Source organism: Podarcis tiliguerta (assembly GCF_965153285.1).
Source record: "Podarcis tiliguerta genome assembly, chromosome: 16".
Taxonomy (NCBI): Eukaryota; Metazoa; Chordata; class Lepidosauria; order Squamata; family Lacertidae; genus Podarcis; species Podarcis tiliguerta.
Genome location: NC_139549.1, coordinates 10,242,742 through 10,262,546, shown reverse-complemented (window position 1 = coordinate 10,262,546; position 19,805 = coordinate 10,242,742). Strand labels below are relative to the sequence as shown.

General features: G+C 48.5%; 1 protein-coding gene across 2 annotated transcripts in view; it reads left to right on the top strand.

Annotated features, from left to right (window-relative positions):
* The window catches only part of LOC310666954 (thrombospondin-3-like), a 49,757-nt gene extending 45,910 nt beyond the window's left edge, over positions 1–3,847 (top strand). For both annotated transcript variants that reach the window (XM_083418487.1, XM_083418486.1), the window contains exons 22-23: positions 2,339–2,478; positions 3,442–3,847. In XM_083418487.1, coding sequence (XP_083274613.1) covers positions 2,339–2,478; positions 3,442–3,497 — 196 coding nt within the window. In that variant the 3' untranslated portion in view covers positions 3,498–3,847. The remainder of the gene's footprint in view (positions 1–2,338; positions 2,479–3,441) is intronic.
* Positions 3,848–19,805: the final 15,958 nt, after the last annotated feature.

The following is a 19,805-nucleotide window of genomic DNA, read 5'->3' as shown; positions in this document are numbered from 1 at the left end:
TCCACTATGTTTAGCATGGAACGCGGGTGGCGCTGTGGGTTAAGCCACAGAGCCCAGGACTTGCCGATCAGAAGGCTGGTGGTTTGAATCCCCACGACGGGGTGAGCTCCCGTTGCTCGGTCCCTGCTCCTGCCACCTAGCAGTTCGAAAGCACGTCAAAGTGCAAGTAGATAAATAGGTACCACTCTGGTGGGAAGGTAAACGGCATTTCCATGTGCTGCTCTGGTTCGCCAGAAGCGGCTTATCATGCTGGCCACATGACCCGGAAGCTGTACGCCGGCTCCCAAGGCCAATAAAGCGAGATGAGCGCCGCAACCCCAGAGTCGGCCGCGACTGGACCTAATGGTCAGGGGTTCCTTTACCTATGTACAGCATAAACTCATACCAAATGTCATTATATTTGTCCAAACAAAGTCTGCAACCATAAGCAATCCATTGATATATTTCAAGTGTTGTTTGATATGTTAAAAGTACATCTCAGCCTTCCTTTAGCTTGTGCAGTTTGGCTTGCTCGCTCGACCTCTCTAGAGTGGCAAAGGATAATTTGTAGATTGAGGGAGGGGACTGTGAATCTGTTGGAGTGTAAGAGGGAGATAGTAAAAAGGCCGGGGCGGGGGGGTTGAATACTTCTCTTTCCCCACCACCGCCAGCCTCCCCTCTCCCAGCTGGCGTTGAGGCTGATCCGTTCCTTGTTTAACAATGTGGCCGGTCCTGTGTGTGTGTGTGTGTGTGTGTGTGTGTGTGTGTGTGTGTGTAGAGGGGGGGGGTAGCTCATTCCACTGGGAACGAGTTCACCCCCACCCCCTCCACTCCCTTCCCCAAGAACCATTCACTGGATGGGCCCCAAGGCCCATTGTCTGGTTCACCATGGCAACCCGAGTCTGGGTGGAATGCTTTTGGCCCTCAGTAGACCTTTTTAAAATGCAAAAAAAAAAGGGAGAAAAGAAGTCTGGACAATGGGGAAAGGTGGCGGGGGGCAATCCTGCGGAGAATAGGGCAGAGCGGGAGGAGGAGGAATGAAGCCTGGGAACTTTATCCCCCCCCCCCTTGCAGAAAGAGCAGGAGAAGGAGGGCACATCTCCCCATCTCTCCACTGCAACTCCACCACCCGGCCTCTGCCCCCCCCCCGCACCTTGAACTGGACTAGATCCCTAGACCTCTGTAGACCCTCAAAACACGCCAACTTTTGACAAGAGGCAAAGAGGCCTTACGATGGCTTGCGCGGTTATGGTGGCTTGGAAGGAACATGTCCCCTAACGTCCTTCGGACGTCCTGGGCACTTCAGAGTAGCGTTGTCTTTACTCAGAATAAAGGGTCCAGCTTTAGTTATGTTTCTGAATGCCGGCCATTGAGATCCACAAGAGACGAAGGCGTTCTTGTGCTCAGGTGCTGCTGAATTCAGTCTGCCGATTTTGCTGTTTCCAAAACAACGTGTGAAACAAAACCCAGCCACCCTGTGAAATCCCTCTGAATTTTGCAGTGCTGTTCCCCAGCCAAATACCAGGGACGAGAATGAATATACAGTGGCACCTCAGTTTTTGAAAATCGAAAAACGGAAGCCTCAATACGGAAAACTCAGAAAGGAAGCCATGTTTCCTGTTCGACTTCCGAGGCGTGTTTGAAAACAGAGGCGCTTACTTCCAGGTTTTCGGCGTTTTGAGTTCCGAAACGTTGGACTACGGAGGTGTTCAAAAACCGAGGTATCACTGTACTGCGGTAAATAGGGACCTGCCTTGTTTCTGTGACAGCAAGTTGTTTTAAACTGTTTTTAATATTGTGTTTTAACACGCCCTGGGACCCTGAAATGGGGACGACCTGAAGTAGACGGCCTCACCATTCTCTATATGGGACACATTGCTTCTGTTATAAGCAGTTTTTACCCCTCTCTCCATTTGGAAAGGGCCCCAGAGCAACCTGCGTGAGATTGATAAAAGTAAGGCATTCTCTGACCCTCAGGCTTGCACTGTGAAAGGTACAACACAAAAGGAGAAGGGGCTGAGGAGGGAAGAGGAAAACTCCAGGTGCCAATCCTTACAATAGCTGAGCCTAAAAGTGCAGTGGGTCTTCCATCCAGTCTTCCTCAATATTCAGCAGCTGGGAGGGATGGGCTGTTGCAAGATAAGAGCTGTGGAAGCCTCAGGGTTGTCTAAGACAGGGCCGACTATCCCAGTCCACTCATGTGTGTGCCGGCCCTGGGCTTTGCGACCTTCCCTGCTTCAAAACCATCCTTGCAGGTGGGCTGCCATCCATCTACCTTCTTATTTCTCCTGATCATCGTGACACCCCCCCAAACAAGGACTTTCCACGCACCTGACCCCCTCCTGTCTCCCCCTCACAGGGTGCTGCTTTATGAGGGACCCCAGCTGGTGGCCGACTCGGGCGTCATCATCGACACGACGATGCGAGGGGGCCGCTTGGGGGTCTTTTGCTTCTCGCAGGAGAACATCATCTGGTCCAACCTGCAGTATCGCTGCAACGGTCAGCTGTGGGACAATTTGGGCTGGTTCAAAGCAGGGCTTCGCTCACCTGAGCTAGGCCTCATTCTTCTAGACCAGGGTGGGGGTGCGTGGGATTTCCATTGAGGTCTTTCCTACCAAATCAGAGTGAGGGGGGGTAGTATCCCCTCTGCCCTCCCCAAATAGTTGAGCCTGTTCTGGGGGAAATGACAGGATGTTTATATCATCACCGAGGTTGAAATTCTATATACCAGGTGGAGACAAAGGCAGAATTTGATTCAGTTTTGCATTTAAAGCCGTGCTTGAAAAGCTGCGCTTTTCTGAATTTTGCAATGCAATCCAACCAAGAAATGCACATTAGGTAAAAGTATACAGCAAAAATGAATATGTTAGTTCAAATAACATAGAAAAGGGCTTTATATTAGGAGAAATGGCATGCATGATTGTGTGCATTGATCAAAATGTGTTCCTCATCAGAAATTCACACTAAAATGCAGAAGACTTTCATGGGGATTAACCCCCCCACACACAAAAAATCTGAATTTAAGAATGAGAAGATGAAGAGCAACAGAATCAACAGATCCTTCCATCATCAGGGATTGGGGCCCTCCAGATGTTGATGAACTTCCAACACCCATCAGCCCCATGATGATGGGAGTTATAGTTCAGGAATATTTGGAGGACCGCAGGGTTCTTCACCCCTTTCCTAGACCCAACCTATCAGGGATCACATACTCAATACATTTACAGATGTGTAAAGCACGGATAAGGAGCATGTGCCCCTCTAGATGGACTCCCGTCTCCCATCTCCCCTCAATGTTGGCCATGTTGGCTGGAGGCTGATGGGAGCTGGAGTGAAACAACAACTGGGAAAGCCACCGATGTTCTCCAGAGCTCTGCTTTCCATAGGTCCAGTGCAAAACCTTGACTATGATGTTTCCACTCTACCTAATGCTCTCTCTCTCTCTCTCCCTTCTCTCTGTAGATACCATCCCTGTGGACTTTGAGCCGTTCCGCCGGATCTTACTGGAAGGGGCTTGAACTAAGGTCATCAAAAGGGCTCAGCACCCATCCTAGAAGTGGGCATCATTTCAGACCCCCATACACAACACACACACACACACACACACACACACACAAACAATGGACTGGAAAACTAGCAGACCTCACCCCATAAGCTTCTGGAAACCCCCAGGGGTTTGCTGGCCACAGTCTCTTCTGTGGGGTTCTCAAGATTCCTTGGCCACAGGGACCAGCAAAGGATTCTGGGCCAGCAAGGGCCCAGCCAATCAGAGAGGGTGGCGACAGAGCAAACGCCCACTATGTCCCGTCTTTTGCTGTCTTCATTTTGGGAAACAATTTGTCCATAAAAGTTCTGGCTGTTTTTCTAACTTCTTGCTCCTCTTGTTGTTTGGTGAGGGCACCGGTGGGTGTGTGGGGTCCCAAGTTCCCAAGTAGTAGAAGACTTAGTTTTCTCAGTGTTTCACCTTCAAAGGAATCATCTTTCAGCGGGGAAATGAGGGAGACAGATATTTAAACAGCTGCTTTATACCACTATGACGTCCTTTTCTTTCCTGCGCCCACAAAGGATTCTGGGTTGAGAAGTCTCTGTTAAAAGAAGCCTCACTTCCCCATTCAACCTCAGAGAGGACTAGAATCCCCAGAGTTTACTGGGAATCATAGAACTGTAGAGTTGGAAGGGACCCTGAGGGTCATCTAGTCCAACCCCCTGCAATGCAGGAATCTTTTGCCCAACGTGGGGCTTGAACCCACAGAGATTAAGAGCTTATGCTCTTACCGACTGAGCTATGCTTCGTGGACCAATAGCTATTAAAACAGCTGACCTTTATGTGGATCTTAATTTCACATATATGCCCATAGGTTGCTGACCTTGGGATTATAGTGGATGGAAAAGATCGCTCCAGCGTGAGGCAGCTACGAAAAGGCAAAATTCAAAGCCGGGGGTTATTAGGAAAGGAATGAAACTGCCGATATTGCGATGCTGTTAAACAAATCTATGGTGCGGCTGCATTTGGAATATTGTGTAGGGTTCTGGTCAGCTCTCCTCCAAAAGGATATTGTAGAACGAGAGAAAGATTCAGAAAAGCGCAACCGAAATGCTCAAGAGACAGGAGTTATGAGGAAAGATGCCAGCGTTTTTGGTTTAAGGAATATGCGAGTAAGAGGGAGACATGACTGAAATTTATAAAATTAGGCACAAATGGAAAAGGGGATGGAGAACAGTTTTTCTCCCTCTGCTGTAGCCTTAGAGCTTGTGGGCATCCGGTGGAGATGATCATTGGAAGATTTAGGACAGAGGAAAGGAAGTTCTTCACAGAGCAGATGGATAAATGTGGATTAGACAAATTCATGGAGGATCAAGCTATCAGCCACCAGACTCAATGGCTGTGCTCTGCCTCCACTTTCAGAAACAGCATTTCTTTGGATAACAGTTCCTGGGAATCTCGGGAGGGCAGAATGCTGTTGTCCTCAGGTCCAGTTTATCCACAGTGAGAACAGGAAGCTGGACCAGAGGGGCCATTGACTCTTTTTACATTCTTATGAATTCTGCATCAGGGGCACTTTTGAGCACTAAGAAAAGCATTCCATATAAAATTCGAAATTATTAGGAACAGAGGATGCTGTTTTGTATCGCGTCAGGTCCATTTGGGTCAGTATTGTCCACACTGACAGACAGCAGCTGCCCGCCATTTCAGGCAGGGGAGTCCTGCCCCCGCTGGAGGTACTCCCATCACTGAGCCACGTCCCTTCCCCAGGTGTAGTTAAAACTATCACCACCCAGAGCCGTCCCAAGACATTTGGGCAGCTGAGACAGACCCCAAAACGCCTCCCGCTTCCCCGCCAGAGAAGAAGAGATGAGGGAAGATCTACTTGAGCAACAAGGGAGAAGAAAGATCGACATTGGGATCTGCTGCCTCTGTGGAATCTGCCGCCTGAGGTGGTCGTCTCACCAAACAGGTTTCCTTCCTGTCGCTTGATAAGGAAGCCATGAGAAAGTTTGCACTCGAGGTCCGACAGAAGCGCTCCGATTGAAAATGTGTGCCTCCGTCCTGTTGTTTTGGTGGCTCCCAAATCTCACAATCACCTCTGTCTTGTCTCCAGGTTTCTGGCCTTCGGAAGGAGAGCCTGACTCGGTATCCCGAGAGTTCCTAGGTTAGGTGTGTCCCCATGGGGCACCCGTAGGCGAACCCAGGACAGCAGGAGGCCGGGACAAGTGCAATATTAGCAGGAGAACGAACAACACTGCACTGTGCCCCATTCCTCCCGCCAACCTGGAAAGAGGGACACTTGCAGGCCTCTGGCTGAGCAAGTCACGGCTGCGTCACGGCCCAGACTTCTCCCATGGGGGAGAGAGAGAGGGAGGACCAGGCTGCCGGTCCTGCGAAAAGAGTGGATAAATGTTTACCATGGGGGTCTCGAGCGATACCCACCTGCACCCTCTCAGAGAAAGCCTCTCCGGGCCCCGTCCAGGTCCCCCCCACAAGCCGCAGTCGCAACTGGTGCTCCTGAGCTGGGCATTTGGTTAAATAATCACCCGCCCTGGCCAAGACACTCGGAGGTTGCTGTGGCGACCAGTGTCCCGGCAACGGCCAAGTGAATGCCGCGCTCTTGCCGGCAGCGAGGAGCCTTGTTCAGTTGGGGGGCGCCCCGCTCCACTCACGCCACAGAGAGGAGCCCGCAAGGCTCCCACGCACAGAACAGAGAGAGCCGGCAAACGGGACTCCTGGGAAGGCATTCTACCTGCTTCCGCAAACTAAAATAAATTCTCCAAAATAATAAAAAAAACGCCATCAATCTCCTCTGGGTCCCAGACTTCAGAAAGTTTTCAAATTTTGGAGGGTCACCACCTGTTGTGAGGGTGAGGAGAGGACCCCCCTCCTTGGCCTTGAGAGGAAAAATGGCAATAAGGGAATCTTGCCCATCCTGCTTACGCAGATAGACCCACCTGCTGCCTCTGTGGGCTAAGGGCAGAGGAGCGGCGCAGGTCGTAAAGATGTGGCAACCCCGAGAAGCCCCCTGTTGGTGAGGATGGGCATTGTGCCCGCAGAAGGAGGGTTTTTGCTCTTTCAGGTAGATCTACTTGCCTTTGAAATCTGTGGCCGGAGAGCTTGTTTTTGGCAACCTCCCCAGTCTGGAAAGTGCCCGGTGCAGGATGAGAGCGGTCCTGGTACAGCTCAGTCCTTCCAGCGTGTTTGGCTGGGGCCCTGACCGCGTCGTCTCTCTCGCAAAAAAGTTCTGTTCGGGAGAGGGCTCTCCACCCCCCCCCCACTCCGCCTCCAACCTCGGCTCTTTAGCTACACAATGGAGCGGGCAGGGATGGGAGCGCCCAGCAACAATGGGCATGCATAGACTCCAGCGGCCCATTCAAGCAGCAAAAAGTGTCCTCTTAAAAGGGCAATGCGCAGAGCGGACCAGGGGGATGGGGACACAGCAGTGAGAGAGAGAGAGAGAGAGAGAGAGAGAGAGACCAGGAACAGGTGGAAGCCCAACATCAGAATGCAAACACAGTTACTGCCAAGTTAAGGGTGCATCTAGACATGTGCAAAGTTGAGTTCTTTTTGCCTTCTGGAGTGGCTTTAGGCAACCCCTAAGGTAGGGGTTGCGTGGGTGGCGGGTGGCGCTGTGGGTTAAAGCCTCAGCGCCTAGGGCTTGCCGATCGAAAGGTCGGCGGTTCGAATCCCTGCGGCGGAGTGCGCTCCCGCTGTTCAGTCCCAGCGCCTGCCAACCTAGCAGTTCGAAAGCACCTTCGGGTGCAAGTAGATAAATAGGGACCGCTTACTAGCGGGAAGGTAAACGGTGTTTCTGTGTGTGGCTCTGGCTCGCCAGATGCAGCTTGTCACGCTGGCCACGTGACCCGGAAGTGTCTCCGGACAGCGCTGGCCCCCGGCCTCTTGAGTGAGATGGGCGCACAACCCTAGAGTCTGTCAAGACTGGCCCCTACGGGCAGGGGTACCTTTACCTTTACCTTTAAGGTAGGGATGGAGGAACATTCTCTTTTTTCTTTTTAGACTTTGGGAACTTGGGAACTCCCTGCCTAATGAAACCAGGCAAGCCCCTTCTCTGTACAGTGGTACCTCGGGTTACATACGCTTCAGGTTACATACGCTTCAGGGTACATACGCTTCAGGTTACAGACTCCGCTAGCCCAGAAATAGTGCTTCAGGTTAAGAACTTTGCTTCAGGATGAGAACAGAAATCACGCAGCGGCAGCAGGAGGCCCCATTAGCTAAAGTGGTGCTTCAGGTTAAGAACAGTTTCAGGTTAAGAACAGACCTCCGGAATGAATTAAGTACTTAACCTGAGGTACCACTGTACTGTGCTTGACACCTGCTAAAAACGTTTTTGTTTCGACGAGGCTACCCAAACGATGCGAGTTTTGATCTGTCTTTTGTCTGTGGGGTTTTTAAAAAAACTTTTCAAAAGTTTTAAATTAAGGCCGTTCATTTTCCTTAGTGATAATTTTATTGTTTTATCTCTTTTCATAAATTGCTTTGAGGTTTTTTGTTTTGTTTTTACAGTCAAGCGGTGTATAGATTCTGTGAAATAAATAATAATTCCCTCCTAGGTGACCTTCCACACAAGCGGTGGGTGGGATCAAAAGCAAGAGCGGGCGCAGCGATGGATCTGTCTCTCACCTTTTGCAACAGAGGGCTATATTCCAGGCACACACAACAGTCCGAGGCTGCTCCACCCACCGCCTGTTCTCCACCATAGCTAGCAAGAGGGACAACCACAGCTCAGGGACCCACCTCAGCTCAGGGGGCGGAGCTGGGCCAGCAAGAGGCGTGGCCTCACAGAGGGGGCGTGGCCTGATGAGTCTCTCGAGGGCCAAACAGAGAGGCTTTGAGGGCCGCATTCAGCCACCAGACCTGAGGTTTCCCAGCCCTACTCCCAGTATCAAGGGTACATTTTCCCTTTCACTCTCAGTTACACCCCATTTTACAGTCAAATGGCTTAGTTGTCAAACAAATTGGCTCCCAAATGCTGAAAACCCAGAAGTAAGGGTTCCAGTTTTCAAACGTTTTTCGGAAGCCGAACAGACTTTTGGAACAGATTAACTTTGAGAACCAAGATATGACTGTATTTGTATTTATCACTGGTTAAATTTATAGGCCGCCTTTTCCACACTCTATTATTCTATTCATTCCCAGTCTTTCCTCCGATTAGCTCAATACAGGGCCACACTTCTCACCCCCCCCTTCCTATTTTATTGTTATTTACGCTTTATACCGTATTTTATACTGGTTTTTTTGTAGCATCAATTAAGTGTTTTAAATTTGTTGTTAGCCGCCCTGAGCCCGGTTTCCTGAACCGGGAAGGGTGGGATATAAATAATTTATTATTATTATTATTATTTTACCCTCACAACAAGACTGCGAGGTTGTGGAGGCTGATGAAAAGCATTCTGTTCTATTCATTTTCCGCCTCCCCTTCAAGGCAGAAAACTCATTTTCTCTCTCTTCCCCATCTTCCATTCCATCCGCACAACAGCCCTGCGAGGTTGATCACCCAGTAATTGGCTACTGTGGTCATATAATGAGCTTCACAGGCAGGCATGGATTTGAACTCTGGTATATCCCATAAAGAAGGCTGATCGCCGAAGAATTGATGCTTTTGAATTCTGGTGCTGGAGGAGACTCTTGAGAGTCCCATGGACTGCAAGAAGATCAAACCTCTCCATTCTGAAGGAAATCAGCCCTGAGTGCTCACTGGAAGGACAGATCCTGGAGCTGAGGCTCCAATACTTTGGCCACCTCATGAGAAGAGAAGACTCCCTGGAGAAGACCCTGATGTTGGGAAAGATGGAGGGCGCAAGGAGAAGGGGATGACAGAGGACGAGATGGTTGGATAGTGTTCTCGAAGCTACCAGCATGAGTCTGACCAAACTGCGGGAGGCAGTGGAGGACAGAAGTGCCTAGCGTGCTCTGGTCCATGGGGTCATGAAGAGTCGGACACGACTAAATGACTAAACAACAACAACAACATCCCAGAGCCTAGCCTGACACCCTTGCGGGGGATTGGATTCTGAAAAGTTCATGAGGCGGATGAAATTTTCACACAGGGGGAAATTCCACAGTTCTTACCACAAATTGGCTTGCAAAATATATATATATCCCAGGAAATCCTAGTGATGTGCCGGCCCGCGCTCTGGCGGAACGTACAGTGGAGACCAGTCCATTTGGGCACAAACTTGTAATCAATGGGTTCTGCCATTATTGGCTCTGGCTGCCACCTCTCTGAGAGTATCCCGTGTTGCAAAAGAGAAAACTGAACAACCCCAAGTAACACGCGGCATGTATTAACAATAAATTGATAACGTTATTTCATTTCACAATTCATAAGCAGCAAACATGCAAAATGTGCATGAAGTCACATTTAATAGGAGTCAAATAAATGTTCCATGAACAGAAATATTAGGCATAGTCAGTAAGTATAAAGAATCCTCCCTGCCCGTGGACTGTCTTGCCAGAGTGGTGCATGCTCTAGTTATCTCCCACTTGGACTACTGCAAAATGCGCTCTACGTGGGGCTACCTTTGAAGGTGACCTGGAAACTACAACTAATCCAGAATGCGGCAGCTAGACTGGTGACTGGGAGCGGCTGCCGAGACCACATAACACTGGTCCTGAAAGACCTACGTTGGCTCCCAGTACGTCTCTGAGCACAATTCAAAGTGTTGGTGCTGAGCTTTAAAGCCCTAAACAGCCTCGGTCCAGTATACCTGAAGGAGCGTCTCCACCCCCATCATTCTGCCCGGACGCTGAGGTCCAGCTCCAAGGGCCTTCTGGTGGTTCCCTCACTGTGAGGAGTGAAGCTACAGGGAACCAGGCAGAGGGCCTTCTCAGTAGTGGCACCCGCCCTGTGGAACGCCCTCCTACCAGATGTCAAAGAGAAAAACAACTACCAGACTTTTAGAAGACATCTGAAGGCAGCCCTGTTTAGGGAAGCTTTTAATGTTTAATATACTATTGTATTTTAATATTCTGTTAGAAGCCGCCCAGAGTGGCTGGGGAAACCTAGCCAGATGGGCGGGGCATTAATAATAATAATAATAATAATAATAATTTATTATTAAGGCAAAAACCCTATCACTGCATATTTACAGGATATTGACTGTTGAAAGGCTTTTCGCCTCCATCTCAGTGTTCTTTGATCGTTACTGACTACTTTTCAACATAACCAGCTCTGCCATTAGAGAGATTGAGGCGGCTGCCTCAGGCGGCAGAAGCCCCTGGGCGGCAGCAGAAGCAGCAGCAGGATGGCGTCGGAAACCGCTCCGGAACTTGCGGAGCGAAATGGGTGCCAATGCAGCAGGGGAGGCAGAGGACTCTGTTGGTTGTGGACTCTCCTTCCTTTTTTTATTAAGTTTTACAATAAGTATGAAACGACAAAAAATAAGGGAAAATAAACCATAAGATTACAATAACACACAACAAAACAGCAAAAAATATGTAAGAAAAAGAAAAAGAAAAAATAAGAAATAAAATCAATTATTATCCTCATTATATTCTTGGCATTGACTTATTTCTCCGACTTCCCCAGACCTCCCTTCCCTGTATTCCAGATCATATATTCTATCAGCAAATTCCTTCCCTCTGTCTTAATATAATTTTGTCATAATTTTAATATCTTAATGTAACTGTTTTTCCTTATTTCTTAAAATATTAGGTCTTTTTTAATCTTTACACTTTTTACTAATAACCTTTTACATTCAATCTGGTGTCATTAAACATTCATTATCTTATAGTGTTTCTGTAGATAGTCTTTAAATTTCTTCCAATCTTCCTTCACCGTCTCTTCTCCCTGGTCTCTGATTCTGCCAGTCATTTCTGCGGATTCCATGTAGTCCATAACTTTCATCTGCCATTCTTCCAGCGTGGGTAGCTCCTGTGTCTTCCAATACTGTGCGATGAGTATTCTTGCTGTTGTTGTAGCATACATAAAAAATGTCCTATCCTTCTTATGTGCCTGTTGGTTGACCTCCTTCCTTGGAGGTTTTTAAACAGAGAGGTTGGGTGGCCGTCTGGCATGGATGCTTCAGTTGAGATTCCTGCAATGCAGGGGGTTGGACTAGATGACCGTCAGGGTCCCTTCTGACTGCAGTTCAGTGATTCTACGAAGCAGCGGCAATGGCAACAGGCAGAGCGGCAGCACATCTGCTTTTCAAGATGATTCCATTCAGTGTCTGTCAGGAGTGCGTGCAGGAGCCAGGCCCTGTGACCAGAAGGGCTTCTCAGGACCGGGGCCTTCCTAAGTTTGATTTTTATCCACCCTGGCCAAGGTGCTAGAGAGTATGGCACAATGGGCAGCCTTTGCAGTGAGTTGGTGGGTGCTGCAATTCGACATGTTAACACACTTATTTCTCTCCCAAGAAACACACACCCAAAGATGGAAAGGGGCTAAATGCAATCCTCTCTGTCTGGCGCTGAGAATTCTCCCCTGAGTGGGCAAGAAAAATTGATGGGGGGAATAAGGGGGGGGGGGAATAAGGATGATATGTTTCTGGATAATATGGAAAAATGGGGGGGAATAAGGATGATATGTTTCTGGATAATATGTTTTGTTTTAATTTTGAATAAAAAAGTTATTAAAAAAGAGAGAGAGAGAGAGAGAGAGAGAGAGAGAGAGAGAGAGAGAGAGAGAATTCTCCCCTAAGCTGCACCCATCCCTGGCCCTGGTTTCACACCCTCCTTGAAGGCTTTTGCCCGGCTGGAATGTGCCCTTGAACCCCGATAATTCCTCTTTCTTGTCTGGATGGAGAGCAAAGAGGGGCGTATGCAGGAGTGCATGTGAAGGAACTAGCCTGCTGTTCGGATGTAAACATTCACACGCATTGCTCTGGTCACTGTTGCCTCTGGCCCCTGGGAGGTTGTGCAGAAGGAAATGTGGCCCTCAGGCCGGAAAATGCATTTTCAGGATGCTCAGGTGCCGCTTAGAAATTTCGTGCCCAGCTGTTGCCTGGCTAAGTTGCTGGCAAGGAATAGCCAGCAGGTGGCGATGCAGCCCCGGCCATGTGGAAAGTGCCACCAGGATTGTGTGCTTATTCCAGGAAGGACTGTGTATATTTGGAAGTGTGTGTAGATGTACTAGGCCAGGCTTCCTCAATCTCAGCCCTCCAGATGTTTTTAGACTACAATTCCCATCATCCCTGCCCACTGATCCTGCTAGCTAGGGATCATGGGAGTTGTAGGCCAAAAACGGGATGCGGGTGGCGCTTTGGGTTAAACCACAGAGCCTAGGACTTGCCGATCAGAAGGTCGGCGGTTCAAATCCCCGCAAAGGGGTGAGCTCCCATTGCTCGGTCCCTGCTCCTGCCAACCTAGCAGTTCGAAAGCACGTCAAAGTGCAAGTAGATAAATTGGTACCACTCCGGCAGAAAGGTAAACGGCGTTTCCGTGTGCTGCTCTGGTTCGCCAGAAGCGGCTTAGTCATGCTGGCCACATGACCCAGAAGCTATACGCTGGCTCCCTCGGCCAATAAAGCGAGATGAGCGCTGCAACCCCAGAGTCGGCCACAACTGGACCTAATGGTCAGGGGTCCCTTTACCTTTACCTAGGCCAAAAACATCTGGGGGGCTGAGGTTGAGGAAGCCTGTACTAGGTGCTGGGGGGTCTGGGGCCTTGGACTTGGGGGGGGGGGGTTGGACAGCAGTGCTGGGTTTCTAAAGCGGCAGGTTCAGGGGCTCAAACCAGTCTGGAACTGGGCTGGCAGGAGTTCTTAGTGCAAAACACTCTGTGCATGTTCAGGATCACTCTCTTTCCCCCCTTCCCTTCTGCAAAGGCTGAGCTCTCTCTGCAGTAACTGGTATTCAGAGGACACCCCAAAACTGGTATTTGGGAAAAGGCTCAGTGGTTGCAGCATGCAGAAAGTCCCAGGTTCCAATTCCCAGCATCTCCAGGCTCCGTATCTGAAACCCTGGAGAGCTGCTGCCAGTCAGTGTCGACAATATTGAGCTAACTAGAGCACAGCTCTGACTCTGTGCAAGGAAGTTTCCTATGTTCCTATATAAACCCACCTCTTGTGTAAAATGCTAAAATTGTAGAGTTGGCAGGGATCCCAAAGGATTAACTAGTCCAACCCGCTGCAATGCAGGAACAGAACCATGTGGTCTAGCACCATGAGGACTGGAATCTTACCAAGGTTCAAAGTTTCTCTTTCTACATACTCACTCCTCCAAATTTGTAATGCAGCTCTCCAATCAAAAAAGGTCTGCAAAAAAAATGGGTACATCAGCCTAGCAAACCTGGAATCATGCATGGCAGTCATGTAACTCTCAATATGTTTTCTATATATGGAGACAACTTTAATTCTCACCTCCCCCCACTTGATGATTTGGACTTTGTATGCAATTGTACTAATTTGCATGGTTTTTCACTTCTGCTTTTCATATTTTATTTTTCATTTCTTGTTATACCATATTTTTCACCCTATAGGGCGCACCTAGTTTTTTGGGGGGGAGGGGATAAAGAAAAACAATTATTTCCCCCCCAGCTTCCCCGACCCCAGCCCCCAGAAGAGGCTGCTATCCACAAGCCTGGGGAGCCCGGCGGGAGTTCAGGAAGCTATCCGCAAGCCTTTCATTTTTGGAGGGGGAAAAGTGCGTCCTATAAGGCGAAAAATACAGTAATTGTCCCCTCTGTTCTGTGCGAACTGAAATTTAAAAATGGTGCATATTAGGCGAAAGCGTGCATTTCAAAACGCATGTATTAGTGGAAATAACACGCCACACACACAAGCGTCCTCATGGAAACTTGACAGCATTTTAGCCCCAGTTTATCCAAAATTATATGCATTTCTATGCACTATTCTGCCTAATGTACACAATTAGGCAGAATAGTGCATAGAAATGCATATAATTTTGGATAAACTGGGGCTAAAATGCTGTCAAGTTTCCATGAGGACGCTTGGAAATCAAACTGACAAATCGATGCAGATACGTGGTGGAATTAAATTAAACCCGGAACAAAGAGAAGTTAGGAGAAACCGAAACGGACCGATCGGCCCATCCCTGTGGTGTGGATCTCTCGAGTTTTGCAAAACAGAAAGGTTGTTTTGGGGAAAAGGCAGTTCAGGCCTGTAGCCAGAAAATTTTGTGGATGCCAAAGAAGAAAGGGAGCATCAAGGAATGGAACAGAGGAGCCAAAATATTATAAACGGAGCCTTCACTTAAAAGAAACAGGGAATGCAATGCAAGAATTCTCTTGCACTGTTTTGACCCTTTGGAGATTTCCCCTGCGAAGCTCCTCCAGCGGTGAAGAACCTCAGGCCCGGAGGGCCGAATGCGGCCCTTCCAAGCCTCTCTATCTGGGGGGTTTGTGTGTGAGTGTTTGTGTTGAAATCAGCCTCCTCTACAAAATTCACATGGTTTGCTCCGCCCCTTTTTTCTATGGCCCTGCCCACCATGGCCATGTGATCACGGGGCGTCTGCCCAGAAGGGAACGCATCCCCCGGGTGGGGGGTGCCATACCCTTAAGCGAAAGTCGCAAGAGCTGAGCCGATAGCAAAGGTCTCCCAAAAACCTGGTTAAATTGGTTATGTGTGCCGCCGAAGCAGCCAGAATTCTGTATGCACATAAATGGAAAGAAGTTCCAATAATGAAAGAGGAGCGGACCTTGAAATCATTGGACTATGAGGAGATGGAGAAACTGACGTCGAAAATAAGAAACCAAAAAGGAGAAACGCATGCAGAAGAATGGAGACCCTTTTCTGATCAGTTGAGAAAATACTATAGTGAAATGAAATCACAGGACCATAGCTGTCAACTTTCAGATTTGAAAATAAGGGATCAGCAGCCTCACCTGTCCTGGGGACAGTCTACGGGATATCTAACAATCTGGGATAGCAGCGGGAAGCAAAAAAAGGGAATAGCTATGCACAGGACTTGAAATATAGGCAAAGTAATGAGGATGATAAAGGAATGCAATGTAAGATTTATTTGCTCAGTAGTGGCGCCCTCCCATCAGATGTCAAGGAACTAAACAACTACCTGACTTTTAGAAGACATCTGAGAGCAGCCCTGTTTAGGGAAGTTTTTAATGTCTGAAGTTTTATTCTGTTTTTAGTCCTCTGTTGGGAACCGCCCAGAGTGGCTGGGGAAACCAAGCCAGATGGGTGGGGTATAAATAATAAAAATATGATTATTATTATTATTATTATGCTTTAAATATTACATATATGGCAGTACTGTAGATGAAAGATTTGAATAGAAACATCATGGAAGGAAGGATGGGAAGTCAAAATCTTAAGGGAATATTGCATTGAAATTGAATTCGTTGAATTGTTTGAAAACTAATAAAAAATTAGGGGAGGGGGCAGGGAACCAAAGGTGTCCTTGCCAGCTACTTTGCTCCCTCCCTTCAGTTCAGGCGCTTGGGTTGTTAAATTTCAATGACCCGTCTTGCCCAACCGTAACAGCTGAACGATGTTTCCCCCTCAAATTTGGCTGCGCTGTGACGTCAAAAGACTCTGGAGCTCAGACTTTTATCGCTTTATTCATCTCATATTTGCAATGGGTGTGGAAAGGGCCTCTGGGTGATACAGAGACTGGTCTTGAAATGTTTTAACAAGGTTCTTTTATTTATTCTAACTCCTGTTCCCTTCGCCGTCCCCAGACAGGTATGATTAAGTGTTCTGTGCACTTTCTGGACTCCTTGCCCTTTGTACGAGCCCATGATCTTCCACGCACGAGGCTCAGACCCGAGGCAGGATTCGCATGCGCCCGTTCCCAGCGGGGGCTGGACTCAGCCCTGGTGGCCGGTCTCCCTCAATAACCTTGCTATTAATTTGCTGGCATTTCCATCCCACTAAAAAGGAGCTCAAGGTGTCTTGAACCTTCCATCACTGGATCTCTCCCATTTCCTGTGTTTACGAGAGGCAGAAAGACTTTCCCCTATTCTTCTCCACCGTGGAAGATAGATAGATTTATTACGGTACAATCTCAGAAGGAAAACAAACATTTAAAACAATGTACAACATTTAAAATTTATAAATGTGATAAGCGTATAGACACTTAAAACTTTAAGATAAGCTACTGCAGAGAGATGACCCAGAGTCACCCATGGAACCGAGTTTGGGAATTTTCTTAATGAACTAGTTTGATTCGGGAGATGGTCTGCACCTACAGTTCTGTACACAGAATCTGGCGACCATCCGGGTCGTCTTATGATCTTTGCCTAACAAGAAAAGGTCAAATTTTTGCTTTTCCGGGAGGTCAGTGAGCCTCACCAGCAGGGGATCAATGGTCTTCGTGCCTCTTCATAAAAGGGACATCTAAAGAACAAGTGCTCTGGGCTTCCTATCTCCCCCAATGAACAGGCGCAAAGTCTCTGAGCATATGGGACTTTTTTAAAGGATCCTTCCAGGAACGGCGAGGGCAGAGCCGAGCTTCTGGCAAGTGTAAAGGCCCTTCTTGCATTTTTGGATATGAGAAAGCAGAGATATGCTGCCAGTGTGGCTATATATCTCTTGATTTCTCCAATTTTATAGTTGGGGCACCTTGAGCAGTCCTGTTGTCTCTCGGTGTCTATGACTTAGAAGGGATCGAGGGGCAAAACCCAGTTTCTGAAGGGGGTTCAGGACTGCTGTCTGCCAGCCTGACTGGAACTGGTTGCAGAGGATCAGTGGGGCTATTCCCTGGGGGAGCAAATTCAATGTCAGCCATTTATAGACTGATGTTAGGTGGATATAAGCCTCGACTCTCATCATCCCAATTTCTAGTCTAACCCATGCGTTTGAAACACATCTGGGGACTTGTAGGAGAGCTCTCTCAAGGGAGGAGAAAGCAGAGGAAGGCGGGGCCAGAAAGGATCCATAAAGGAGCTGCGCCGTAGAATTGTAGAGTTGGAAGGGACCCAAAGGGGCATCTAGTCCACCGATGCCTTTCTGCGAATACTGATAGCTCAGTCGGCGAGAGCGTGGTGCTGATAACGTCGAGGTTGCAGGTTCGATCCCTGCATGTGAGATAGCTGCATGTTCCTGCATCGCAGGGGGTTGGACTAGATGACCCCCTGTCCCTTCCAACTCTACAGTTCTACCATTCTCCTCCAGGGTTCCTCTTTTCCAGTCCTCCAAGTTAGCGGCTTTCACTACATCTCACGGGAGGGAACATCATAGTTTAACTATGCGCTGGCCGGGTGAAGCAGCAGCAAAATATGTGGCAGCAATCCAGCTGCTACCCAAACGTAACTCTGACACACCGTGACACTCTCACAAGGAAAGGCACTGTGTGAAAAAGATTTATTGCTGAAATGAGATCATCCACCTAGCTGCCTAAAAATAGCATCCATAGGATTTAAGTTTCCTTTATTGGTTTTTTTAAATTTGTTTATTTTCAACACCCTTGATCTTACTTCCTCTTCCTAGAAGGGATGAAATTTAACTTGGCTTGCCACGGGGCTGGAAGGAGTTGAAAGGTGACTGGTTTCTCTCCCTCTCCATTATAGAATCATAGAATTGTAGTAGGGACCCTGAAGGACTCATACTTAATCTGTTAATGTTTTGCAGCCCTGGGAGGGCGGTGGCAGATTTAGTCACGACAAAGGAAAAGAAAGTGTACGTCAAGGAGCCACCGCAAGATCCTTCTTTCTCTTGGTAGCTGCTGTTCATTTTCCCCATGCATCATGTGTTTGCAGAGGGGTGTGGCAGAAAATAGGGCGATTTTTCCCACCGCTGCCCCATTCCTCTGCCTCTGTTTCCTGGCATGCTGGCAGCTCCCTTCCCAAACTAGAGGTCAAACAATTTATTTCTTTTTTTGTGCGGGGGGGGGGGGGATAGCTGTCTCAGCCTTCTGCCTGGCTCATGAGCTTTCCAGAAGCAGGCACCTGTCCCCTGTCAGAGACAGGGTGCTTGGGCAAACGAAACTTTGGTCCGACTGAGCGAGAGTGAGGCGTTTTCCATGGCACGCCAGTCTATCAATATCTGTTAGTCATCATAATAGTTGAAGACAGAGCCTCTCTACCCAGAAGCATTCTACCTCCAGAAAACAGTTTGGGCTGGGGGGGGGGTCAGTGAAGAACAGCTGCGGGTGATCCAGGAAGAATCTGTCAGTGTGAATCTGGATTCTGGACTGGACAGGACTTGGTCTGACTGAGCAAATAAAGCCTTCCATGCCTCAACACTGCTGTTATTTTACTGGCCATTTCGCCATAATATAAACAGTGGGCCTGGAGAGAACATAAAACCATAAACAGACCATAAAAATGAAATAAACATGAAATAAAAGCAGCAGCATCTGTGCTCGAAAGAAGGGGAAACTGCCTGGCAATACTTCCTCCTTCCGTAAAGGTTCTTCTCCGCTCCTGTGTTCTTGCAGCAAACAGAATGACTCTGGGGTGCGTCGTGCGCAGGCTCAGCAGTTAAGAGCGCCCACTGGGTTTGTGGAAAGGGTATAGGAAAGGGTAGGCAACTTGGAGTCCTGAGGACACATGTGGCCCTCGGCCTAATTTCAAAAGTGATCGGTTCAGGCTTCCGGAGAAAAAGCATCTTTTTCTTTCCTGTCAGCCTGCTGGGCAGAGAGGAAGGAAGAGAAGTAATGATGGAAGGAGATAAGAGGATGTTTGAAAGAGAAAGGGGGAAATGGGACACTAGGGGAGAGGGGAACTTGTTGGAGGCTGAGACCCCTCTGGCTTCTTCACCAGCCGGACTCAGCCCTGCCTCTTGGCCTCCCTCCTCTCCTGCCTCCTCTCCTGCCTCTGATTCTGAACTGCTCTCTGCCAGAGACTCTCCCTGCTCACTAAACCCTGTTGCCTCTTCAGCTTCCGACGCATCCTGCTCCCAGTCTTCTTCTCATTGTCCCACCACCAGTCTCCAGGCTCTGAGCTGCCTTCCCCGGGCTGGTTCCTTCCACCTCCCCTCTGTATCCAGCCCGTCCAGTGCCGGATTTACCTATCAGCTAAACAAGCTATAGCTTAGGGCTCCACTCTCTTGGGGGTCCCCAAAAAGTTTAAAGGGGAAAAACCCTGGATGTACATTTCCAAAATATAAGATAAAGGACAAATAAAATAAAAGCTATACACAGCAACAGTGTTTTGTGTTGTGTAGGCCCCTGTGTTGTAAGAAATGGGCCCTGCCTGCTAGCCTGCTCCCTAAAATATCACTGGTTTGCTCATTTCCATATATAGGGTGCCTAAAAAAATGGTAAAGGACCCCTGACAGTTACATCCAGTCGTGAATGACTCTGGGGTTGTAGTGCTCATCTCGCTTTACTGGCCGAGGGAGCCGGCGTTTGTCCGCAGTTTTTCCGGGTCATGTGACCAGCATGACCAAGCCGCTTCTGGCGAAACCAGAGCAGCACACGGAAATGCCGTTTACCTTCCTGCTGGAGCGGTA